Raw genomic sequence first — 26838 nt, 5'->3', positions numbered from 1 at the left:
AGGCATCCTGTTGCAGGGCTAGGCATCATGCTGGCCTGCACGGGCCACGGTCCCAGACTCCAGACCTCCCAATCCTCTCTCTCAACTCCTTTTGGAACCTACCTGCCCCGCTGATCAAACTCCACTGCCTGCGCCCTCCTGCTTTTCCTTTGCCTAAATGCCAACTTGTCTTCCTGCCTCGAATCCACCCCACTCCAGCTGCAAGGCCACTTGCCCTTGAGCCCAGCAGCATGGGGTCTGGCCACTGTGCATTCTGCCAGCCTCATCTCCCACTGCCCGTGGGCTTCCGTTTCACACTGCAGCAGCAGCAAACTGCTCCGGGGCTTGGGAACACACGATTCTTTTCTGTCCCCACGTCTTTATTCCCGGCTGGCCACCCCCACCAGTAGCCCCTGTGTCTCCTGTAAAACTCCTGCTCGTCCTCTGAGATAAAGCATAGACATCTGCTGCTTCTGCCTCCCCAGAAGAGTTTGGAGACGATGTCCGTGTTCTTACGCATCATCCTATCTCCAGTATCAAACCCAGGACCTGGTATGCAGTAGGTCCAAAATCAATATCTGATGAATGCAGGAGTGCTCGGTATACGTGAGACGCTAAGTGAGTATGTGTGTGTTGGCTGATTAAAACTGACGGTGAATGACGATAACGTCCACATGGAAGTACTTTGTGGAAGTCGCTGCCTGACGGTAGCCACCCTGACAGGTGTGAGGTGATATCTCATTGTGGTTTTGATTTGCATTTCCCTGATGATTAGAAATGGTGAGTACCTGTCAGCCATGTGTGTCTCTTCTTTGGAGGAAAAAACAAGAGAAAAAAACAAAAAACAAGAGAAAGTGTTGGTGGGACTGTGGAGAAAAGGGAACCCTCATGTACTGTTGGTGGGAATGCAAAATGGCGCAGCCACCGTGGAAAACAGCATGGAGGTTCCTCAGAAAGTTAGCAATCCCACTTCTAGGTGTATATCCAAAAGAATTGAAATTAGGATCTCAAAGAGTTATTAGCTCTCTCATGTTCACTGCAGCATAATTCACAGGAGTCAAGACATGGCGACAGTGTAAATGTCCATCAATAGATGACTGGATAAAGAAAATGCAGGGGCGCCTGGGTGGCTCAGTTGGTGAAGCGTCTGACTTCGGCCCAGGTCGTGATCTCACCGTTAATGAGTTCAAGCCCCGCATTGGGCTCTATGCTGACAGCTTGGAGCCCGGAGGCTGCTTCAGATTCTGTGGCTCCCTCGCTCTCTGCCCCTCCCCCACTTGCGCGCGCTCTCTCTCTCTCTCTCTCTCTCTCTCTCTCTCTGTCTCTCAAAAACAAATAAACATTAAAAAAAATTTTAAAGCATGTAGAATATGTAGAAATGGAATATTATTCAGCCTTTTGAAAGATGGAAATTCTGCAATATGCGACAACACAGATAAACCTTTAGGACATTACACGAAGTGAAATGAAGTCAGTCACAGCAAGAGAAATACTGCATGATTCTACTCACATGAAGTGTCTAAAATAGTCAAATTCATAGAATCAAAGAGTGGAATGGTGACTGACAGGGGCTGGAAGGAGGGAGATATGGGGAAGCAATGGATGTAACGTTTCGATTACATAAAATGAGTAAACTCGGGAGATCTGTGCGACCCCGTGCCTGTTGTCAACAGTACTTGACTCTACACTTACAGTTTGTTAAAAGAGTAGATCTCATGTTAAGTTTTCTTTTAAGCTTCAAGAAGTGACCTTTTTCAAAGTCACTGCCTTATGTTAAATGTGGCTGATCCTTTCTCTTTTTTCAGTGGAAATTGTATATATTTAAGGTATGAAACACGATGATTTACTATACATAGTGAAATGATTGCTAGTCAAGCTAGTTAACATATATTCTGACATGTTACCATGTTTTCTTGTGATGAGAGTACCTGAGATCTACTCTCTTAACCAATGTCCAGTATTCAGTGCCGTGTTAACTATTGCTTTCACACTGTACCTTAATCTCTAACCTACTTGCGCTACAGATCTGTGATTTTGACCTTTGACCACCATCTCCCCATTTCCCTCACCACTCCCCCCTGACCCCTGGCAGCCACCACTCTGTGCTTCTGCGTATTTGACTTTTTTAGATTCCCTGTATAGGTGGGGTCATGCAGGTTTTTAAAATTTCTGTGCCTGGCTTATTTCACTTAGCATCATGTCCTCCAGTTTCATTCATGTTGTTGCAAATGACAGGATCACCTTCTTTTTCGGCTTGAAAATCTATCATTTTATACATATGCCACAATGTCTTTATCCATTATCTGTCAGTGGGCACTGGGGTCATTTCCATGTCTTGACTCTTGTGAGTAACGCTGCGGTGAACATGAGAACGTATATCGCTCTTCAAGGTACTGACTTCATTTCCTTTGGGAATATATCCAGGAGACATGTTGCTAGATAATATGGTTGTCCCATTTTTAATTTTTTGAGGAACCTCCATACTGTTTCCCCCCAATATGTTGAGGTGAATTTTGGAAATAAAATTACACAAAAGGGTAAAGAGGTAGCAACTGATTATTGCATGGGAATCCTTTTAAGCAAGCACCCATTTGCAGAGGGACACAGATACATGGCCAAGGGCAGACAATCAAGAGGACCATATACGTAACATGATTACCCCGTTAAACCCACAGGGCCTCTCAGCAGGAGCTCTCAAGCTATTACAGGATTTTGGTTTCCAAGAAAAATTGTGCACTGCCGAATCAGCCATGGTTGGGCATCGCCGATTTTCACATTCGTTTATGCTAAAAGCCTTCTCCTTCATGGAAAATCTTCTCCCCGATGAGCTGTGTCCACGCCCAACAGGGGCATTTTAGGTCAACCAAACCACATTGCGTTCTCTCTACAAAGACAGTCCAGGTCGCTCCCAACACCGGGCCTTGCACACTGAGTTCTTCTGGAATGTCTGTCAATGATGCAGAGCATACTGCCTCCCGCAGGGGAAGGTAAAGGAGACAGGAGTCAGGGTAGGTGGGATCTTCGAGGACTCTCTGGGCTGGGGGCGTGGGGGGCTGTCCTACATCTTAGATCCTTATCTCTGTTTCAAAGCCCAGCCAGGGGGCTCAACAGCCAACGGTGCAGCCTCTTCTTCCAGAGCACATTTGTTTATCCAAGCATTTACTCGGCATCTGCTATGAGTGGACCTGGGGCTGGCCACTGGGAATCCAAAGACAAGAGTGAGACCTAAGACATGGTCCTACCTTAAGGACAGGTCAGGGCAGTGTGCAGTGTAGGAAGTGTCACTGGGGGTGTTGCCCACTGTCACTGGGGCACAGAGCAGAGCACCTACCCCACCTGGCAGAAAGGGGCTAGGTCTTCCTAGTAATAGCTCCACTGGTCTTCAAGGGTGTACCAGAGGCAAGTGAAGGGGGAGGGTAGCCCAGGTAAAGTACATGCCTTTACCTTGGTCCAGAAATAAAAAGTGCCCGGTGGGGAACCAACTCTGAACACCTTAGCGCACAAGACCCAGAGCATAGGAAAGGGGGTTAGAAAGGTAGGGTCCAATCACTGGGTTCTACTTGCAGATGAAGGGGCAGGTGGGCAAACTAAATGACCTACAGAGAGGATTCAAAGTCAAGGCTGCAGCATAAGGTTCAATTCTCAGTTCTCTTCCCTTGAGTGAAAAAGCAAAATATTTAAGAACACAAAGCTGGAATCAGATGGATAGGCCTCGAGTCCTGACTTTGCTGCATATTAGTTTCTTTGCCTTTAAAATGACAATTGTGCAAGGGACTGTGACCCCAGGCTTCTTAGCAACTGAGACATAAACACCCCTAGATCCAAGGTGGCAAAGGGAGATGGGGAACAGTTTCCAGAATCCGAGGCGGTGTGCCTGGTAGAGTCTGCTCCCTGAGAGGGAGCAGTGGCCTTCAGTCAGCAGGTGTAGCCAGCCTGAGTGTTGGATGAGAGCAGCCAGGCCAACACATATCCCATCCCTGACTCCCCCCTTCCTTCACCATCTCTCCTGGAGGCCCCATTGGCCACCTCCTATCAGATGTCAGAGTTCACCCCTCGTTCAAGTATCCATACAGGTCAGCCTCCCAGGGCACAAAGCAGAGTGGAAAGTGGCTCTAAAGGGTGAACAGAGGTGTTGGGGACCCACACCTCCTGGGGGAGTTGAAGTTTGAATGAGATCATACAGCAAAGCTCTTAGAGGCACTTTTTACCTAAAACAAGTGCTCAGTCAAGACTAAAGTAGAATCCAGCAGTACATTTGCATGAATGTGCCACAGGTAGACAAGAAGCATAGTAAGAAAGACTGAAGATATAAGGGTTCCCCTTGGATGACCGTCCTAAGGCTGGGATGGAGGAAATCGATGAGCCCCGGAAATGTGTGTTGCCTATAATTGGGCATGACCATCAATCGTTGGGTTGGTAAGTTTAGATGTCGTTCCCATTTTTTTTTCTTTTTTCAGTTTATTTATTTTTTTATTTTGAGAGAGAGAGAGGGAGAGAGAGAGGGCATGAGTGAGCAGGAAAGGGCCAGAAAGAGAGGGAGGGAGAGAGAAAATCCCAAGCAGTCTCTGTGCTGTCTGTGTAGAACCCAATGTGGGGCTCGATCCCAGGAGCCATGAGAACATGACCTGAGTTGAAACCAAGAGTTGGACTCTTAATGGACTGAACCACGCAGGCGCCCCAGATGTTCATTCTGAACCACAGACTTTTAGGTCTAGAACATTGGGAATGGCTTTATTGTCTTTGACTATGCATGGTGAGATAACTTGTACATTATTTAAATGGTATGATATATAAAATAAGAACACAGAGATTCCACTTGCCAGTAGGTCTAGACTGCAGAAGTCAGTGTTCTTGTATATGGAGATAAACCACTCAGAGTTGTTTGTTCTCCTATTTGGACCCTCCACACAAACCTACTAATGAAATAGCCTGGCCAGGGAGCTCTGTGAAATTTCTAGATCTGAGGAAGATTCGACAACTTCTATTTGTCCTTCTCTTCCTTTACAATCCTTATTTTAAAATCCTCTTTCTTAATGTTAACTTCATCTCCAAGCTAGATCTGCGTCCTTTCCTTACATCCTCAGTATACCCACATAAGCGGTATTCTATCCCCCGTCCAAAAGAGCTTAAAAACCAGAAGAAATACAAGAAATTGGGATATACATTAACAAAATTGGCATAAGAAGAATAAATCTTTCCTGGAATTTTCTTAAAGGTTTTTTTTTCCCTTGGAAAGAAAGCCAAACTGTAAAGTAAAACACACTCAGCTGTTAATAAACAAAAACCTATCATATCTAAAATTCAGTTATTTTCCAAGACGAACTAACATTTTGCTCTGTCTGTTTTTCCTAATATGCACATTTCATTTAGCCCAAATCCTCATTATGGGAAACATTTACATATCTATCTCGCGGCTCCAGCATTTCCTGGGCAGTGAAATATGTGCTCCGTGGTTTCAGAACCCTGGTTCTTACTCATTTTGCCAAAAGCAGCAAATCTTTAAAAATGAAATTTTCCAGGCACTTAGCCCCTAAATCAACCTTGTGGGGATAGATGAGTTTGAAACTTATCGGCCCACAAAACGTCTCACAGCCTTTAAAAATGTCATCAGCCTTCCCCCTGGGTAGCGTGACCCGTGACACCCTGTGTCACAGCCCGAGCAGCTGAAAATGAATGTACCAGCCCAGCGTTTTGAACCTTTATTAAGTTTCTTCTTTGCCGACAGCCTAATCCCTCACAGGCCTGTTGATTCCTGTTCATTTGTTCTCATTAAATGGATCTCTATGCTGGAGCCGTGTTTTGAACAAAGTTCAGCTATGGGGGGAGGTTCAGGGCTCGTCTGGGGGCAGAACTCCCACTGCAGCTGTCACCCGCCAGGCTGACGTGGGCCCAGAACCAGCCATGCGGCTCTGTGTCCGGGACTTCTAGAATCCAGCCCTGCCTCCCACTCTGCCCATCCCTTGCAGCTCCAGACTCTATCTTACCCCTTCCTGGATGTCCAGTCCCGACCAGAGCCTGCCCCTGGCCCCATGTGGGTCTCAAGCATGTACTGGATCCTTCCCTAGGTGTCCTAGCCATGCAAACAAGTTGAAACGGGGGGATCATAGAGCCACAGCATCTTAAAGCCAGGAAGAACATTAGGAATTTCTAGTCTGGCCTCCTTATGTTCAAATGAGAAAATCTTGGTCCAGAAAATGCATCATGGCCTGGTAATGCACATCAGTGCAGAAAGCAGGACTGCCTGAGAACCCATGGTCTTATGGGATGAATTGTATTTGGAGCATCTAAGAAACATTTTCACTCCTGTTAGGTTGGTCAGCTGACTGTTGGTACCTCCAGAACTGTTATGTGGCTTGCACCAACACCCTAATATAATCTTGTAAAGATCAATTTTGAAAGGGTTCGGAGGAAGAGGGGTGATAGCATTATGATTTGTGCCGACTTCTGCTTTTATATTTATTGTATATTAATGGCCCAAACTGTGACCTTCCAAATACCCAGTTTGGGCATGGTAGGTTGGTAATGTGCATTTTAGGGGAACTTGTGGCAAATTGGTTACCAACCCATCATCTGCTGGGGATAGTATTACAGACAATAAGATGAGAAGCACTTGCACACAGAAGGTTTGGGGGTTGGTTTGGGAGTATACGGGGCTCTGGTTAGTAACATGGAAAGGTGGACTTACATGCATGTTTACTTTAGATCATCACCTCTTTGCCACTTATCAAATCACAGTTTTAGCTCTGTGCCACCTCTGCCCATAGAATGTGTGATTTCTTTGCTCACATGGTACTTGTAACATACACACAGCAGGTTTTCTCAGTTTGGGTGGAAATGGCTCTTCCTTCCGTGCAGAATGTCCAGCCACCGCCATAGATGTGCAGCCACTACAGATCCTTACACTGTCTTGTCTTCCAGGCTCTGTGGCTACCCTCCCTTTTACGATGAAAATGACTCCAAGCTCTTTGAGCAGATCCTCAAGGCGGAATATGAGTTTGACTCGCCCTATTGGGACGACATCTCTGACTCTGGTAGGTATCTCCGCTCCCCATGGGTGGCCCCTGGGACCCTACGTCCAGACCACCTGACTGTGACAGGCCTGGGGGGTTCGGAGTGGTCCTGAGACTCCCAAGGACGTTTCCTTAGCTTCGTACTTGGACTTGACTTGCCACGTGGAAGGTAGGCTGGGGACGTCTGACCTGAGCCAGATTGAGGGACGGGACTGACTCCTCCACCACTCTTAGCCGTGCCCTGATCTGGGCGCTCCAGGACTGAACCAGTATCAGCTAACATTTATTGAGTGCTTATTGTGCCCATGTGCTAGCTTACTTGGTCCTCAGGACAACCTTTCCGATAGGTGTTACTATTATCCCCACTTGACAGGTGAATTAACTGAGGCCCCAGAAGGTGAAATGCCTTGACTGAAACCACACAGCTAGTAAGTGGCGGATGTGGGATTTGAACCCAAGCCCTCATGCCAGAGCCCACGTCTCAGCTCCTGTGCCACACTGAAACGTTCCCAGAGCCGTTCACCATTTCTTCCTCAGGGATAAAGATCAAAACCAAGGCTCATGTAAACTGACGAATCTCTCGAGCCTCAGTGTCTTCCTGAGGAGGTCAGGATGATAATAATACTCCTCCCTACCAAAGCGGGTGGTGCAAGGATTAAATGAAATAATAAATAGGGCAGAGCCCTGCACTTACCGGTGAGCTGTTCAGATATCGCATTTTATTATTTGAGTTATTTCCTCCTAACTGGAAACACCTGCTTTATTCCTCAGCAAAATTGCATGTTCATCGTGATCGGCTAAGTGGGCCGTGAGGGGGCTCCTGGAGGGCTGTGTATCCACAGGGCCTGCCCAGGACCTGGTGGCCTTGGTAGAGGCCTTGGGGATTTTGTTGAATCAGTGATGTCTGAAACACAGAGAGGACGTCAACAAAGCAGCTCTCTTGGCAGCAGTGAGCTCAGGGAGAGGCATATGATAACAAAGACGTTTGATCTCTGAACCAAAGATGTCACCAGCTGCCAGAGAAGGGCTTTGACTTGGGAAGGCTGGGTCCTACGCCTGGCTTGGCTGCCTCCTCGTTCGCAGTGTCACCTCTTAAGAGTGCCAAGTCTTGGCTTCCCTTTCCCCCAAACACTGATTCCCGCTTGCCTCCCATGTCCAGGTACCCAAGAGGGTTGGGGGGCATGGGAGGGGCTGATCTGTTTTTCATGTGCCACACAATGTTCTTGAAGGCCTGGTGACATCAGATTGTCACATCACAAGCCACAGACTGATTCCACCCCTTGTGCTTTCTTTTTGAACAGCAAAAGATTTCATTCGGAATCTGATGGAGAAAGATCCAAATAAAAGATACACTTGTGAGCAAGCCGCTCGGCACCCATGGTAAGAAAAATGACCCAGTAGAAGGACCTAATGCCATCTGATGCCTTCCCAGAGTAAAGTCCCTCTTAGCCGCTCTTAATTGTGGAATGATTTCATCTCCAACCAGTGGCTTTCACCCCGTCCCCCAGGCGACACTCGAGCTACTCTGTTCCCTCAGGACACAGTCTTCTGAATGCATGGAGGACAAGCGAAGCGTACAAAAAGTAGCTGTAGGGTTTTCATTTTACATCAAGTATTTTAGGATCGTTTTTATTGAAGGTCATTCTTCAAGGAGTCATTCAGATTGGAGTTTGATTCCTTGAGCTTACCGTTCAGTAGGGAAGTGAATTGATGTTATTCTTCTCCTCATAAGATGCTTTTCATCTTCGTGTGCCTTCAACCCCAGAGGCATTTATCGCTAGTGCATGGTGTTGTGTATGACTACATTTCTCCGCAGTGCCCTTGAAGCCACTTACCAGGTTTGAACCCAGCTTCACGATCCCCTAGGTGTTACTCTGCATTTATACTTTACTTCTCTGAGCCTCCATTTTCTTTACCTTACAATGAGAACAGCGATACCCAATTACGGGGCTGATGTAAGAAATAATTGAGATTGTGCCTGTGAAGGGTTTAACACAATGTCTGGCACATAGTAAATGTTTCATTAAGGTATTTTCATTAAACTGCCAGGAGCAGCCATCTGAAAACAAAGACCAGGAATAGCAGAATATGTGGTCTGATTAAAACAAACAGACTTCGACTTCAGGAGAAATTCCCCTAAAAAGCATTCGAGAAAACTGCCCCCTTGTCTATTCGACCCTGTAGCATTTCCTCCAGAGTCTCACACGCTGGTTAGTCTTCCAAAGGGGACCTGCTCAGGGGAGCTTCATGACCTGGCTTCACAGACGGTCCCCAACCCGATGATTTTTTTTTGACTTTACGACGGTGTGAAAGAGATACACATTCAGTAGAAACTGTACTATAAGCTAAAGTGAGTGGTCTGAGTACGGTTAGGGTAGGCTTGGCTGAGCTCTGATGTTTGGTAGGTGAGGTGTCTTAAAATGCACATTTGATATATGGTATTTTCAACGTCTGATGGATTTATTGGGACTTGGCCCCACTGTAAGTCAAGGAAGATCTGTAACTTAATGTATAACAACAGTTGTCATTTATGGAGCATGAGTTCTGGTTCAGGTACTGTTCTCATTGCGTTAACATATCATCTCATGTTTTTCTTTATAATGGCTCTGTAAGGTAGGTTTTATCTCCATTTCAGAGATAAGAGAATCAATTTAGAGAGACAAGGTAACTAACTTATCCTTAGCCAAGACTGCACAACCACTACCTAGTGGTGAAGCCAGAATGGTTTCCGGGCAGAACTGACTTCAAAATAAGTGTTCTTCACCACCACCCTGTAAAGACCGGTAAAAGGAAGACAGGAAGGGCCGCAGGGAAGGAGAAGATGTTTCTGAATAAGGAGGTAGATTTGATTGTACATCTTTTTTTTTTTTTTTTTTTTTTTTTTTCCACGTTTTTTATTTATTTTTGGGACAGAGAGAGACAGAGCATGAACGGGGGAGGGGCAGAGAGAGAGGGAGACACAGCATCGGAAACAGGCTCCAGGCTCCGAGCCATCAGCCCAGAGCCTGACGCGGGGCTCGAACTCACGGACCGCGAGATCGTGACCTGGCTGAAGTCGGACGCTTAACCGACTGCGCCATCCAGGCGCCCCTGATTGTACATCTTTTAATCAGCTTATATAAATGATAGTTTTTAATCAGTTACATTGGACAGCAGGTTAAAGTATGAGGCAATAAAGTTAGTAAAGCTTTTTCTTACTTTATCAACAATTGGAGGAAATGCTTGGGATGAGAGTAGGGGGCAGGGCAGTTTTCTTGCGTGCTGTTAAGGGGAATTTCTCCTGAAGTCATACGGCCTTTAAAGCTGCATGAAACTCTGTTTTCTCCCAGTTTTGTTGAGATATAGTTGACAGACACTGTATAAGTTTAAGTCTATCATATAGCGTAAGGATTTGGCATTTGTATGTATTGTCAAGTGATTACCACAATAAGTTTAATTAACATCCATCCGCTTACATAGGTACCCTCCCCCCCAGTTTCTTTTCCCTGTGATGAGACCTTTTAGGAGTTACTCTCTTAGAACCATAGCCATCGTGTCGTACATGACACCCCAGCGCGTGCTTATTTTGTACGTACAAGACGTTGGAGATGATCTGACAGAAGAGGAAAAAGAGAACCTTTAAAGAAGGGAAGCAATTTCCTTCCTAGGACTTGTCCACTAATCCGGCCTCGCTGTGTGGAAGACAGGAAGGATCCCCGCTGAGACCTGGTCTCTCCTTCACCAGGTGTTTTTGACGAACAAAAGAAGGGAGAGGGTCTGGCAGAGGCCTTCCAGAGGGGCCGAGTCTCCCTGAGAGAAGGCCTTCCCAGACTGTCCAGGGAGGGGAGGTGTTCCAGGTGGGGCAAGCGGCCTGGGCCTCGCTCAGGAGCCTAAACCCACCTCTGTCCTGGAGCCACCACTCTCAGGTTCCTGGAGGGGGCGTGGGCACAGGAGCGAGGCGGGAGGGCACGAGAAGGAAGACATGGCCGGCAGAGTTCTCTGGGGTAGCCTGCTCGAGGGCAGGTCCCAGCTACCCCCCTCCCAAAGACCAGGAATGGTAGAATATGTGTTACTGCATCTGCGGGCTCCTGAGCTCTGTGGGCCCCTGTGTCAGACTGAAATCATAAATGACAGCAGTGTATATCCTGCAGGGCTTTTCAAGGGATTCGTGACATACAAATAATACAAATAAGAGGACCTAGCACCTAACAGATCTCTGATCTATAGGAGTTGCCCTGAATTTACGACCGTAGGAAGTAATTTGTATTTTCCCTTTGGGCGGTGGGGGCCTCTGACAGGTTTTAAGCCAGGTGATGAGATTTGTGTCTCAGAAGGCTCAACCGGTTGCAGAAGAGAGGCCGAATTGCTGGCCATGGGGCAAGGGAGGCTGGCGGGGAGGTGCGGACTGGAGGCGGAGTGGGGGATGGCCCAGAGAAGGGTGGAGGGGGCCTGTCCGGAGCCACAGGGAGGAAGCAGGATGGAGAACACACTGAGGGGTGGGGAGCCGCAGCTTGGGGCAGAGCGCTGCTGGGACAGAGGGGTCTGAAGTCCTTCCCGAGGTGCCAGGGGGAGGGCCTGGGCGGGTGAGATGCTTCCACTGTGAGGAGCAGGAGGGAGGGCCCAGGAGCCCTCTGTCCCGGTGCTGAAGGTGGGGGCCCTTTGCCGAGTGAGTCTGGAGCCCAGGAAGGGGGTCGGGCTAGAAACAGAGACTTCACAGTTATCTGCCTGGGTCACGGTACAATGTATCCGTGTATCTGTGTGTGAGCTGCACAAATTAATGTCTTTGTACTGTAGAGCTGGGTTTTTGCCAACGCTTTACAATTTTTTTTACGTGCATTTCAAAAATCCCAGGAAGTCAAACATTAGAAAATGGTACCAATGAATGTACTTGACTCAGACATCATTGAAATGCCCCACTGCCTGCATTTATGATATGCCTGTTTCTTTTATGTAAAATTGCTCGGGCTGAGAGCACCTGATTCAACAGAGAGCTGGCAGAAAGTGGGGTAATTATTCCAGGGAGCACAGCTTTATCAACACTATCATTCTAGAAGCTGTGCTCTTGGCACATCGATTATATCCAGAGAACATGATCTCTTATTCTGCACTCGCTCTTCCGGCTGAATCAAGGCTACCAAGAGCCAGGAGGGGCTCTGGAAGTCCCAGACCCCTTTCCTCAGACTCAAAACAGACCGTGCCAGACAGGACAGGGTTCCTTTCAGAGCTGTCTGTGTGTAGGGTGGTCGGCCCACCTTGCCAGGTCTTTCCTGTGTCCCCCTGATCTTTTAAAAATTTTAAATGTTTGTTCATTTTTGAGAGAGGGAGACATCTGCTTTTGTGAGTGGGGGAGGGGCAGAGAGAGAGAGGGAGACACAGAATCCGAAGCAGACTCCAGGCTCTGAGCTGTCAGCACAGAGCCTGACATGTGGCTAGAACTCACGAGCCAGGAGATTATGACCTGAGCTGAAATTGGAATTTCAGTTGCGTTGACAAGGAAACCAAAGTGGTGACTCTTGGGCATCCATGCCCCAGGCAACACTTGGTAATGTGTCCACCTGGGAGGGGACATCATGTGTTGGCCAGGCCAGGGTGGCATATGCAGCCCTCTCCTCAGTGTTTCTGGGTCCCCTCCCCTCTTCTGGGCTCCAGCCAGCTGAGCTCTGGTTGACCGTAGGAATTGGGAAGCAGCCCAGGAGTCTGGGAAACTGGTCTCTGGGGGTACACGGCAGCATCACCAAGCCTGTCCTGAGAAAGTGGCTAGAAAAATGCAAAATCAGACCTATGGAGGTACAGCAGACCACGTACAGAACACAAAAACACCAGAAGGCAAGGAGAGATGAGTTTGATGATTTGGGTGTGGAGAAAGAGAGCAAGAGAGACCTCACAAAGTGTGATTTATACGAATGCCATCTGCATTGTTAGCATGAGGTTAAAACTGGAAAGCAAGGTGGGGTGCCTGGCCGGCTCAGTCGGTAGAGCACGCAACTCTCGATCTTGGGTGTGTGAGTTCAAGCCCCACGCTGTGTGTAGAGATTACTTAAAAATCAAATATTTAGGGGCGCCTGGGTGGCGCAGTCGGTTAAGCGCCCGACTTCAGCCAGGTCACGATCTCGCGGTCCGTGAGTTCGAGCCCCGCGTCAGGCTCTGGGCTGATGGCTCAGAGCCTGGAGCCTGTTTCCGCTTCTGTGTCTCCCTCTGTCTCTGCCCCTCCCCCGTTCATGCTCTGTCTCTCTCTGTCCCAAAAATAAATTAAAAACGTTGAAAAAAAAATTAAAAAAAAAAAAATCAAATATTTAAAAAAGTAGAAACAAGGGAGATAGGAATGGAATGTGGGCGCCATAGCTTTGTGTGTGTGTGTGTGTGTGTGTGTGTGTGTGCACAGATTTATAAGGAGATTCCTCTGTGTCGGAGGCATCATTCAATTCCTAGGACCATCAAGGTACTAGAGTCCCTTCTAATTCTAAATTCTAGGATTCTGTGCCTCTGGTGTTGCTGATGAATCATGCTAAAGCCAGGAACACCGAGCATTGTGAGTGTCATATGTTGTCATTGTAATGTCGCCGGCTCGTGAGCAGCAGTAACCATTTCCATGGCGGTGTCCATTTGAGGAAGATCGTGTGCGGTCATGGGCCAAGGTGGCCTCGCTTCCCCAAGGAGAGTGCCCCAACAGGGGCCTCTGGGCCACGTCTGCCCTGCCTGGTCTTACTCAGCTACAGCACACCCCGGGACTGTGGGAAGCGAGCATGGAACATTCCTAAAATAATTGGAAGTTTGCATTTTCCTTACATCTCAGCCCATGCTAGCCCACAAAGAAGGGAGTTTCCCTGACCCCCTCGCTGGTCTGTTTGGTTTGGAGCGTCGCTCTGCCCTGCGGTGGTGCTCGGCCCAAGGAACCCCGTATTCCTACCACTTCTGCCTGCTCGTTTCCAAGAAAGCACTGGCCACCAATGAGTTGGAATTGGCCTTCTTTTCTGAGGATGTAGCATTTAAAAATGGTGCAGGAGGAAACACTCACATGAATTGTGTAGCAGGAAGAGCTTAATAAAGATGTCTGCAGTCCGCTAACCTTGTTCCTTGGATTTGCCCGCTAGTCTGTTTCTGTGTCATTGATGTGTGTCTGGGGACAGGGGGCGATTGGCAGTCGTTGGAATTGGAAACCTGGTTCTCTTGAGTCAGTTTCTGAGTGTCCCCTTGACTAAGGATTTGCAGCCCCGCTGGGAAAAAGACAGAGCCTATGGTTGGAGGAGCGGGAATATCAGACCGCACTCCAAAGTTGGGCCCTGCCTGGCACAGACTAAACATCACATCCATCAACCATGTTTTCGATTTTAAAGTGAAAGGCTGGGTGGGTGGGGACAGATTTTTCCTCGGGGGTAATCTGTCTGAAGAAGTCCTAAGCTTATTCTTTTCATGTCCCCAAAACAGTTGGACATAATACTGTGGCATCTAGGCTGTTTGGGGTTCAGGGCCATCTGGGTCTGGGAGATGACAGGTTTCCTCACTTCCTCACTAACCAGTCACCTTCCAGCCAGAAAGGATGGTCAGTGTTCCTGGCATCTCTCTCTCTGCCCCTTAACTTTTCAGATGCAAAAAATGATTTCATAGGTAACAGATACCAGCCTAGAATTTAACAGTTTGGTGTTAAATGAAAGGGAAGATGGGGTGCCTGGGTGGCTCAGTGGGTTAAGCGTCCGACTTCGGCTCAGGTCGTGATCTCACGGTTCATGAGTTCAAGCCTTGCGTCGGGCTCTGTGCTGACAGCTCAGAGCCTGGAGCCTATTTTGGATTCTGTGTCTCCCTCTCTCTTTTTTCCCTTCCCCACTCATGCTCTGTCTCTCTCTCCTCCAAAAATAAACATCAAAAACTTTTTTAAAAATGAAAGGGAAGATACTGAAGGTTCTAAGTGCAAAAAAGAATGAGAGCAAAACACAGCTTCCTCTGAAACTAGGGGAGAAGGCCAGGTGATTAAATGTAGAGCAGGGGTGGTGTCGAGGTTGAGGGGAGTGTGTGGGAAAAGAATGAGCTGCAAGTGACCTCCAGGTGACCAAATGAGCCTGGAGATTGTAAGCCGAGAGATGAGAGGAGGGAGGAGGAAGGGAGGGAAGGAGAGGTGGTAAAGCAGGAGGAGGAAGTCACAGGACGAGGAGGGTAATTCCTAGGTAGTTTCTAAGGACAGAGGTGAAAAGCAGACCCACCCTCTTCCCTGCTGGTGGAAGGCTAATGGAGCAAGCAAGAACTAATGCCCAGTAATATCAGGGACCCAGCTGAATGCAGAGTGGATCCAGTCCTGGTAGTTCAGAGAATTCTTACGGGAAATGCGAGGGAAGATTTGGCAAGCAGGGCTGAGCTGAGGCTGGGCACCCTCTCCCTGAGCATGGAGGAAGTATAGGCGAGAACATGGCAGAGCTTAACTGCTGGAAAGGACCAGAAGGATGCTCTGGGCCCGGGATGTGAGCAGGTCCGTGATGCCGAGGGCCTGGAGAGGGCAGAAGGAAGGGGCCTCTGGCAGGAGAAAGCTGGGAAGACGGCCCTGGGCAGGGATCTGGGGGTCAGACCAGGCAGGAAACACATGTGGGACCTCAGAACTGCAGGTGGAGAGCTGGTGGAGACGGAGACGGAGGGAAAGGAGGGAAAACTGGATTCAAGTTGCCTTGTGGCTTCTGATGTCGCAGCAATTGGGGCCGAAAGGGAAGAAGTGGGAACCAGGCAGAGAGGTCAACGAATCTCTGGGAGGGTGCTGAGTCTATAGAAGGGGGACAGGACTTGGCGGTGGTGACAGATGGTGTGCGTGTAAGACAAGAGCCACACAGCCTGGAAGGGCAGCGGGAAGCCACCCTCTCAGTGAACCTCAGGACAGGGACGGGGTTGGGGCGTCCCTGGGAAAGCAGCGTGCGACCCGGTGTCAGAGCACCCCGCACCCCTCAAGAAACCCTTTTGAAGAAGCATCTTTGCCTCTGTTTCAGGATCGCTGGTGACACAGCCCTCAACAAAAACATCCACGAGTCTGTCAGTGCCCAGATCCGGAAGAACTTTGCAAAAAGCAAATGGAGAGTAAGTCTTGGGCTCATTACATTTACAATGAGGGGCACCTGGGTGGCTCAGTCAGTTAAGCGTCCAACTCTTGATTTCAGCTCAGGTCATGATCCCAGGGTCATAGGATCGAACCCTGCGTCGGGCTCTGAGCTGACAGCACTGGAGACTGCTTAGGATTCTCTCTCTCTCGCTCTCTCACTCTGTGTGTGTCTCTCTCTCTTCCCCCTCTGTCCTTCCCCCACCTCAAAAAAAATTTTTTTGCGATGAATTGAACCACCCCCATGAAACTTGCCCTACAGTTGGAGCATTTATTATTTCTCAAGGTTACTATCACCCGAGTTTGATGAAAGTCCCCAGAGCCTCACCCAAATAATCTTGCTAATTTTAACTGATAACCATTAAGACTCAAAGGGGATGTCATGGTGTGGGAGGGATGAAGTATGGCTTTAATATTTCCCCTCTGTGATTCAAAAATAGCAATAGTGTCAGCCCTTACTCATTTGCTGTTTCTTAAGAACATAATTCCTGTTGTCTTCCTTTCTGCTGCTGGAACTTTGACTAGCTGACTTTTATGAAAGTGATAGGAAAGGGGGTGGGGAAAGACAGGGAATCTGAGTTGAACTCATCGATATTTTCGGCTAAAAATGTGATGGAGTTATACCACTGAGCTTTCCTGGTCATCGACTGGTTACCTAAACCCTATGTTCTAATCAGTGCGGGGAAACAAAATTAATTCCACTGACCTGCTTTATTCGGAGGAAATGCTATTAGTTAGGATACAAGCACTAATAATAGGAAAATTAAAGCTACCTTAAAGCATCACCTTTTAAGAGATCATCTTACTAGAATACACCTTTTATTCTAAAAGTCACTTCCCTTAAATGACAGAGAGTATTGGTTTACATTTATCCTCTACGTTTACTATGTCTAAAGAGGAATATTTGTTTAAATCTCCAAAAAACATTTCAGTGGGGGCGAGGGGTGCAAAACATTAGCATCATTTTGGAAGAAGGGGCAAGACAAGCTTCCTTTCTAAAATATCATGAGAACGTTGTAAGAAGCTGAAAATGGTTGGGGTAAGTAAGAAGAAACAACCAGACACAGTCTGAGTCTTTTCTAATTAGCTGGACTATTGTGTCTGCCTTTTTTCCCTTTCTTAAATTTCAGCAAGCATTTAATGCCACGGCCGTTGTGAGACACATGAGGAAACTCCATCTCGGCAGCAGCCTGGACAGTTCAAATGCAAGCGTTTCAAGCAGCCTCAGTTTGGCCAGCCAAAAAGATTGTGCGTATGTAGCAAAGACAGAACTTTCCAACTGGCGTGTCAGACAGATCTGGGGTGGGGAGGCGAGCACAGTCCTTTGTGAGCTCCTGGTGTCAGGCACTTCTGATTTAATTCCTCTCGTGGCATGTCCCCCAGCAACCCTGGGACGTTATTTAATTTTAAAGAATGTTTTCGAAATGTTTAATTATTCGATACACACACAACCGTAGGTATGATGAGTTCCATTTTTAGATGGGAAATCTGTGGCTCAAGCGCTGCACAGCCATACCTGTCTGGACAAGAGCCCAGACACTTTCGGATCCGTCTCCTTCCCCCGAGGCTCGCTTGTCGCTGCGCGTCATTCTTAGGGGTTGAGGAAAGGGTGGCAGAGACTCGTGACAGCCTGATCTCATTGGCTTTTAATACCTACTTTTTGATGAGGAGGATGATGCTTGGAGCTGAATTATATGATGTGCACTGGCTTTGCAGTCAGAGTAATAGTAAGAATATTTCACTTTCATCTTTGTGTTAGGCTGTTACATCATTGAGGGCATGTGACATACTCTATTTCTCTCCCCTACTCCCCACCGCTCGCTGGTCTATTTATCTTAATCCCATAGTAGGCCATCTCAGGGGCTTCTGTCCCCCTCAGGGCAGTTGCCTTGATGGTCCCTGTTGGCCCTCATCTCCCTGATCACTGAAACCCTTCAGCTTGGTCCCCCTCTGGGCATCACATTCCATCCCATGACCCTCAGAAAAGGGTTCCCTCCCTCTCTAAATAGTCATCCCATCTCATTTGGGAATGTGAGCCCGTCCGTTTTGCCTGGAAATCTCCATGCGCGTCCCCTGACCCAACCGCACGCTGTGGTAGACCCACATTTAATGGATCTCCCCGCGTCGGAGCCTGTAAAGGTCACCGGGAACTATGCTACCGGAGCTGAGCTGCGGGATACTCGTCCCACATCAGTGTTTTCTGATGCCACCACATACTCTCAGGGAGCATAGTAGGGCGGTGTGTGAGCAATTTTTCTAGGCCGGGGCTGCTGGAATTGGAGGAAGAGGCAAACGGCCCCATTTCGATGTGCTCTGTGTCACAGCTGGTCCTTAGCCAGGAGTACAGACCACACACGAAATGGGTCGGCAGAGGGATCACATTCTGTCTTCACTCCTCAAACCTCTACTCATGGGGCCTGTTATAAACAACAGTATGTATTCAACACCTAGCCTGCAGCCTAGTACATAGTGAGTGCTCGGTGAGTGGTACCTACCCTGTTACGGATGCCAAACCATGTCGTGTTCAAATACAAAGCAGTCAGCAGCGTCAGAGCTAGAACAGGAGGGAAGAGTTGTGTCTAGGAAGAAAGCATTTCAAGGACACATTGCAAAGGTTTTCCTACAGGTAGGTGAACATTTAGAGACAGGAGTGTAAGAGTTCGCTGTCCCCCCAAACCCTGGAGTGGGAAAGGGGAGCGAATACTTTCTTCTGAAGCTTCGACCCCCTTGTGTCCACTGTCCCCCTTGCAGGTCTGGCACCCTCCACGCTCTGTAGTTTCATTTCTTCTTCATCCGGGGTCTCAGGAGTGGGGGCGGAGCGGAGACCGAGGCCCGCCACTGTGACCACAGTGCACTCCGGGAGCAAGTGACTGGCTCTGGAGGTGGGGCCCAAGGGCGGGGCCGGGGAAGGGGGCCCCCACCGCCCCCGCGGGGCCGCCAGCGCCACCAGCCGCTCCAGAGTGATCCCACCTTGCATGGTGCGCCTTCCTGCACAGGACTGGAAGACAGAAGTTTTTTATGGCCATATTTTATACTGCAATTCTGAAGTGTTCGTTTCTCACAAACTGTACTGACTCAAGGGAGCTGATGTGATAGGATCTGGTGCTGTACATATGAATCTTGCAAAGCTCTGATAGAACGGACCTCCCTCGTCCTCTTTCCCAACCGTCGTCACTTCTGCTCTTCTAGGTGTGGGGAACCGTCTATGTTGTATTTTTTCATTAATGACAAAAAAGGTTTCAACTGGATTATTTAAGTCTTGGTAAATATTGCGCATTAGGGTTTTATTTTTTACCCTTTAAGAAACATGCCCTTCTGATCTTTACTTCTTAGTCACATGACCTGTATCTTTTGCTTATCAGTAGTTGAGTTTTATGTTAACCTTTAAGAGAGGTGTTTTTTTTTTTTTTTCCCTCCAAGGGGAATGTAAAGGTATTTTTAAAAATTCTAATAAGAGGATCGAGAATCTGTCTCCAAGGTGAAGAGTGCACTTTACTTCTATTTTTTCCTCCTTCTCTCCCCTTCCCTGGAGAGGCAGCTCTTTAAGAAAACAACTCAGCAGTCCAGTGAGGCTGCCTTGTCTCCAGGGCCGCCTGGGGAGGGAACGTGCAGAAGACCTTTTCCAACACCCCCTCCAGTATGCCCCTGGCCAACCAGAGACCCTAGGGGCCTTCACCGTCAGTGGTCAGAAATAAAGAAGCCTGCTCCCCCAAGACTAAAGCTAAACTTCAGAGGCTTCACTTGCTGTGAAGGAGATGCCCACCCAGCAAAGATATAAGAGCCTCCCTTCCAGAAGGAACCAGACGCCATTTTGGTTAAAGGGAATGTCTCACACAGCTTATATTTCTCACGAGGGTAACACAGAAAAGTCTGCTCTCAGCTATGCAGTTTTAAAGTTAATCTCTCTCGCGCTGTCTCTCTCTGTTTTTTAAAAATGCATTTCTAATCTTACACTCAAAATGGCCTCCAACTCACACAAGTTGTTTCTGCAGATTTTTACCCTGTTCTTCTATGAATGTTACCCAGGCGAGGAGAGGGAAGTGGCCTTGGAAAAGAGTCCATTTATCTGGGGTGGTAAGGAGAGGTGACCTGCCAGGCAAGCAGGACACTGGCCAGCGCGGTGATGGCCAGCCAGCACTTGCAGCCCTCCCTCTGACCGGGGCAGTCTGAAAACCAAAGACCGGTAGTGGTGGTGTCACCAAAGGTGCCAGTTGCCTGGGATTTAAGAATTTCTTGGGAAGTAGAACTTACATTGCTAAAACTGGCAATGTCCCAGGCAAAGCGGGCAGCGTTGTTTACCCATGTGATGCATAGGTGTGCAGGGTAGAGCACGGCGTGAAACCCAGGGCAAACCACTTCCCAAGAGGGCTTTGAGGATGCTCTCTTGCAGAGGCTTGCAGGTGGCTCCAAATGCTAGGTTTGCAAAAGCCCTCCCTTGACCCCCTGCCCACCATAATACCATGAGTCTGCATTTCACACCGTCAGCCTCAAGCCTGCCATGAGTCCCTGTAGGTCTGCCCGATGGCCCAACAACTCTACTGGCTGTGGTCCTCCTGCCCTTCTCCTATAGCTAGCCACATTCAGCAGGTCCTGTTGGTCAAGCCGTCTTGTGGTCAAGCCACACCTATGCCTGTGTCCAGGCCAAATATTTAGTGATAGCCACGCCCCCCCCCCACACACACACATACACACCATGTTTCTAGGCTCAGCAGCTCCATTCTGCCTCCATTAGTATGGCAGTGCAGGTACGTATAAGAGCAGACAGGAAGACAGACAGCTGGTCTACCCTGTACCCAACATGCATCATATGCACCCAGCCCCTTGGCAGGAATCCCACTTGGCATCTGCCACACATGCATCCAGAGCGAAAATCAGGCTGTCGCTCTTCACGATTAATAAAAAAACCTAAAAAAGTCTATAAGATGACCATAGACCGAGTTGAGAAGCAGGTATTGTGTGAGTTGGATAAGTGTCAATGCCATGCCCGCAGAAGGAAAATGGCATGAATATTACAGAGTATCAGAAAACTGTGGTCTCTCTCCAGGGGCTTTATTAGGGTGTTGCTTATGAACAAGTATAATGGAACGTTCCTGTTTCTACAGTACAAGAAAACAAGGAATTAGATGTAACAGGGTGATAATGTGCCCAAATCTGGTACCTGTGATGTGTGCCTGACTGGTTATCCGTTCTTTGCACCTTGTACTAGGTGCAGTCAGTTGCATTTGGAGGGCAACTTCTGAAGCCAAATTCTCTCATGGGTGATTAGATTATTTCCTAGAGCTGATATTTGGGGTGTACCTTCTATTCAATTAGTTTGAAGGTATGTCTCACCAAGAAGTGCAGAACAGGCAGGAGATGAGGCCCTGTGGCCAGCGTCCTCTTTGTAGTTCAGATGAGCCTGTGGCTGTGCTTGGCCTGGAATGCGTCAACAACACAGTGTGATGTGTAGGGACAGGTTTCAGCTCAAAAGCCAACTCTGTTGAACTTGACATCAGGCAAATCCATTCTGTCGCAGTGCCACTGGACTTAGGTTATTTCCTATCGTTTTAGGAAGAGAGGAAAATAAACCCAGAATGTGCCTTTTGTTAAGACCTGCCGAGCGGGGTGGCTAAATCCCGGGACCCTTGCTGATGTCAGATCCCGCCAGTCGTAGCTGAGCCTTTCATACGTGCCCACAGCTTCCACTCACTGTGGAAGCCAGCATGTGGCCGAGGCTAACAGATGGCCACCAGCTCCATCACAGGCTTCCTTTCAACCCCAGCCCCTCCCCCCACCATTGGTCTCCTCAGCTTCTCAGAGCTAGTGGATTTTTTTTTTCATTTGAATATGACATTTTGAACTATCCTTGAGTGGTCTTTCTCTCAGCTGCCCTGTCTGTCCCTCCTCCTCTTCCCCACTTTTCATCTCATCAGTGAGGCAACAGGCAAAGCCATCACTGGTCTGAAATGAGCAGTGAGTGCTCGCCCACATGGGGCCCCCACATGACCAGCTGCTTTTTGCTCTTAAGTAGGGTACCCTGGGGTCTGGACTGCTCACTGCTTTCCCTCAGTGAGTACACTGCAGCCTGGGGTATTGGGTTGGGATGGGGTAAAGGCAGCTGGATCTGAGAGGGCAGGAAATGCCTACGGGGAGCACACAGGGCCACAGAAAGCCCTTGGGAAAAGAAGAAGGTGCCCAGATAGATTGACAACTAGTCCAGGACAGTGCATGGCCATTGTGGCAGCAGGTCTTACCATCTCCTACTGCCTCTGACCCCATAAGAGAACAGCAGGATAATGTTCCCCTTCATGTCTCCTTTTTAAAGAAAAGAGCCATGTAGAAAGCATACCAAAAAACAAATGAACAAACAAACAAACAAAAAACCAAAAAGCATGTGTGGCTTAGTGTTGTTGACTATGGCAATGATTCTGGTCACTTCTAAAATCCCACCTCACAAGCAGGGAGCAGTTTCATATCCACACACAAGAGCTTATCTCCTTTGAGAGGGTCCCACTCTCCAACTAGCTGTCAGCACAATGTCCAAGGAACTCAGTAGTCCACCATGGGGCAAAGCAAGATGGCTTGGTCAATGGGCAAGACTCTGGCACTTAGGAAGCATTGGCCGTCTGATGGCAGGGACTTGGCATATAACCCTCAGACTCATTTACCTGCCAGGCACTGACCTCATCCTGTTCATTTACCTACCTTGGTGTCCAGCCTATCCTGGATGGGTTGTGGGTGGGAGAGGGGAACTCCCCTTTAGAACAAAGGTCAAGAACACCAGGGACAAAGGGGAGGGAGCCCAACTGACCCCTCCTGAAAGGGGGTTGACCCCCTCTCTCTCTCGAGGAGTGACAGCTTCATCTGATTTACCCATTGGGATTTGACATTCTATGAGTAATTTTCAACAGAAAGAAAAGACCGTTTCCAGTGGGGATGACTCAGCATGTTAAGGCTCTGGCCACCAGGGCTCTGCGGCCCACCCAGAGCTTTAGGTAGGGTTGCTTCCTTGCACTGGAGAAGCCAGGCAGGAACCATGGCCCCAGGGCTAGAGACAGGAGAGCTAGGGTGACTGCCTCTGTGTTACAGCCAGCAACACCCCCTCCTCTGTGTGACTCCCGGGGTTTCCTTTGGCTGTGCAAAAGGAAAGCAAGGGCCAGCAAAGGGCAGATCCTCCCATTTCATAAGCAGAACTAAGATGTACTCTTTCCCAGGGTCACACGCTCACTTCTGGCAAATGAAACGAAGGCCCTCTGATTCAACCGATGCACGAAACCTTTGCATGTTCTTCTGAACCAGTACTATTCCGCGTTCTGTCCCCCCTCCCTCGGCAGAGTTTGCCTTTTCCTTAAACACATTCCAGACCAAACACTGTTCAGTTTGTTTCAAAAAAAAGAAAAAGTGTATACCTGTATGGAACCCACCATTTTTTGTGGGGAGGGGGCACCCGGCTGCAAACGTACCTGACATTTGCACACAAGGGTTCCAACCCTTTGGTTTTCAGAGTTGAAAATGTTGAGATAGCAAAGGCGAATTGGACCAAGTCCGAAAAGGGGGAGGGGGCTTATTTCCTGAAGACCCCAAGAAAGGCAGCCTGCAGATGAGCTAGCCTGAAGAGCTCTCCTGTGGACGGCGGGCAGGGAGGAGAAGGAGGAAGACAGAAGCCCAGGCCCCCTTCCGCCCCTACCGTCCTTGTGGCCCCAAGTGCATCACGGTCCGCAGCCTGGGCGGGGGCGCAAGAGCCCGGCCCCACTGTGAAGTCGGCCCCGCATGCCGGCCAAGGCCCGGCCCGCCGCCTGCTCCGTGCTGACCCCGACCCGAAGGAGCAGCAGCCCTTCCAGGCCGGCCTTCCCCACCACCTGCGGCTGCGGCTGCAGCGGCTCGGCTTTTGGCTCCGGGGGTGGGGGGGTGGGGGGCTCCGCTTCTGCAAACCCAAAGGCTGTGCATTCAGCAGCCAAGCCCGCTGCATGTGGCTGCCAGGTCTGGTTTCGTGGACAAAGTGTGGAATGGCTTCTCGGTGTCTGTATCTTTCTACACCAAAGGGACAAACTGTTCCGTTCACCCTTTGTACTTATGCTGCTTCTGCATTTGCCAGATCTACTTTTAACCTTTTGGTCCCCAGGGAACTTCTCATACAGTGATTATGTCTTCTGATTATTTACTGAATTATTTTACTTAGAGGTGATTTTATTTTCTTATGGACAGGAAAAAAAAAAAAAAGAGGAGTGTGTGAGGCTTCGGTCATAGAGATGAGTCACCACCAGGGACCCCAAAGCCCCAAACACTAAGTAAATTACTCCTCAAAGGGAAATCTTCATCTGGACAGACTGAGATTGTCAGGCCATCCTGCCAGCCTTGCACTTGACAAGGCAGGGGACGGGGCAGGGCGGGCAGCCGGGCTTTGCAGAGAGAGAAGGAAGGAACTGGAGCGCATCGCTTGTTTGGACATTGGTCATACACACAGAGGCCTGTCCCCCTCCTTCCGGGGCCCTGGCATCAGAGTCATGACATGCCATCCAATGATAGCAGAGAGACTACAGCATCTTTGTTTCAAAAGACGGGTGGCTTGTTTCAGAGAACATTTAGCTGAGTGCCACATTCAAGTTGGACGACATAAAAGACACGTTCCGTCCAGAATAAAATTTGGAACAATTTCTAAATTGGCTGTAGTCAACTACACATAATGTCACTGCCCTTCTCGGAGCCCTCCCACCAGCGAGCGAGCATGTTTTCCAAAAGCTTACAGCGACGAATCCAGGAATGTCCCTGCGTCTATTATTATGAGGCTTGTGATTGGTTCAATTTTTCCATAAAAAACACGTTCGTCCCAAAGAAGGGAAACTGTGCATTTATTCCATGCATGTAACACTCTGCAAGAAGTTTAACCCACCTAGGTTTGCGGCACTGCAAAATTGTTCATGGGCCTATGTAGCAAATGATTCTCTGCCTTGACAATCATGTACACATATCAAGATTTCTATCATAATGATAACGAGATTGATGACTTCTTGTTTTCCTCCAATAAAGACAATTAATCACCTTCAGATGTTTGTGGTTTGTTTCCTTCATAAAGAGCAGGAGGGGGTTGTGCTAACAGCTCTCTTCTCCTCTTTGCAGAGTTTGGATTGGAGGGAAGGGAGTTTGAACCCCTGGAAACACATAGGGTTCCCTAAATATTTTATGTCACCCGCCCAATGAGCCCGAAGTGCCAGGGACAGGAAGGGGCGGGCAGATCTTGGCTTCAGGACCCAGGGAGGGTGCCCCACTTTACAAAGCTCTCCTTTTCATTGCTGCTGCAGAAAATGGCTGGTGTGCGCCCATTAACTCAAATTGCACTAGCTGGATATTGAGTTGCTTAGAGGAAAAGCCGATTTCTGGGAACCCCTCTCTGAGTAGGGGGTGAGCGGGCACACGCCTCTACCTGTATTTTTGCTCAGCACAGCTTTGGAGTTCTCCATGCCCCCAAAAAGACTCATTCTGAGCAGAAGGCTGCCTGCTATCTTTCTTTCTTGGGGGCGTGGGGGGTGAGGCTGCGTTTCATAGGTCGCCAAACATATGGTGGGGACTAGCTCTGATGACCAGACAATTCCTCCTATCTAAAATGGTAAGTGGCTATTTGCAGGGGGAAATGAACTGGACGTGTGTTAGAGAAATGTAGAATTAACGCTGTCCCAGCAGCCATATCAGATGAAACGGCATGGGCCGTTGTGGATCTAAGTGAACCCCAAAGAAATATCGTGCGCACCATCGGACGTCTAGTCTTTTCTGATTTGATTATGGCGTCTCTTAGCCCAGACCCTAACTATAAAGCATATGAAAGCAAAGGGGTCATTCAGGGGGTTCATAGGTGACATTGTTGATGCAAATTTTTGGACCAAAAAGAACTTTGGTAACCTAACCACCTTTGAAAACTCTTTGTAAGGATTTATTAAAGAGAGGACTTGCCAAGTGTGACTGAAAATTTAGCCAAAGCAAATGCGCTGAAGTATAAAATGAATCCTGATAGAAAGCTGGTGTTTATAAATGCCTTAGAGTTGAAATGTTTCAGGTCAAATTTTTTTTTTTTGTACTTGGCTCCAGGCACATTGACCAAGCAAGTTTCTCTGTCCTTCCTAGATTTACCTAGCCTCCAGGCACCGAAGTTCACTCCAAATTTCCTATATTTTCCAGCTAACATTTGGTCTTACACATTCTCTTGTGAATCATTGATCATAATGCACTTAGGAGCTGACAGTACAAGAAAAAGGAAAGACTTCTTACATAGTTACAGGATTGTGCCTCCGGAAAAGAGCTACACCTGATCACAGCAGGCACAGAGCTTAATGGCAAGAGGGGGTACAGATTGTGTACGCCCCAATCCTGATTCTCCGCGCCCCCAAGAACGGCGGCTGAAACGAAACTACTTCATAGAGAAAGGTTCTGAAAACAGGATGTCTTCAGTTCACACGCGTGCTGAGCCGTCTGGCTGGGCTAGTTGTGGTCTTGGGGGCATGTATGTACTTGGCTATGCCAGCACTCTCTAGCTGAGAAAGACCAAGAAAGAGAAGTTGTGATTAGTTCCTTTTTTTTTTTTTTTTTTTTTTTACATATTTGGTTGCAAAGTCTATGCTGAGCCCCTAGGGTGTATAATTTCCCCTGTTATATTAGGTGTTCATGAAGAGTGTCTGTGTGGGCACGCACACACGCTCTTGGACCCACCATACAGGGTCTTCCAGTTGAGGGAGTAAGTAGTGGGGGCCGATTGCTGGTCCACACCCTCCACACCAGGCCCTGCACCCTGGCGCAGGGAAAAGGGTGCTTGTTTATCTGCCCAGTCCACAC

At 48.4% G+C, this 26838-nt stretch overlaps 1 protein-coding gene across 8 annotated transcripts in view; it reads left to right on the top strand.

The window, feature by feature from the left end:
* The window catches only part of CAMK1D (calcium/calmodulin dependent protein kinase ID), a 502732-nt gene extending 477671 nt beyond the window's left edge, over positions 1 to 25061 (top strand). For 7 of the 8 annotated variants that reach the window (XM_058681891.1, XM_058681890.1, XM_058681888.1 and 4 more), the window contains 5 exons: positions 6898 to 7010; positions 8291 to 8369; positions 15932 to 16019; positions 17169 to 17286; positions 18790 to 25061. In XM_058681891.1, coding sequence (XP_058537874.1) covers positions 6898 to 7010; positions 8291 to 8369; positions 15932 to 16019; positions 17169 to 17286; positions 18790 to 18908 — 517 coding nt within the window. In that variant the 3' untranslated portion in view covers positions 18909 to 25061. Of the gene's footprint in view, positions 1 to 6897; positions 7011 to 8290; positions 8370 to 15931; positions 16020 to 17168; positions 17291 to 18789 lie in introns of all 8 variants that reach the window. The other variant, XM_058681889.1, reaches the window with a different exon arrangement.
* The last annotated feature ends 1777 nt before the right edge of the window (positions 25062 to 26838 follow it).

Source organism: Neofelis nebulosa, chromosome 8 (genome assembly GCF_028018385.1).
Source record: "Neofelis nebulosa isolate mNeoNeb1 chromosome 8, mNeoNeb1.pri, whole genome shotgun sequence".
Classification (NCBI taxonomy): Eukaryota; Metazoa; Chordata; class Mammalia; order Carnivora; family Felidae; genus Neofelis; species Neofelis nebulosa.
Note: the sequence above shows the minus strand (reverse complement) of the source record. Positions and strands in the feature narration are given on the sequence as shown.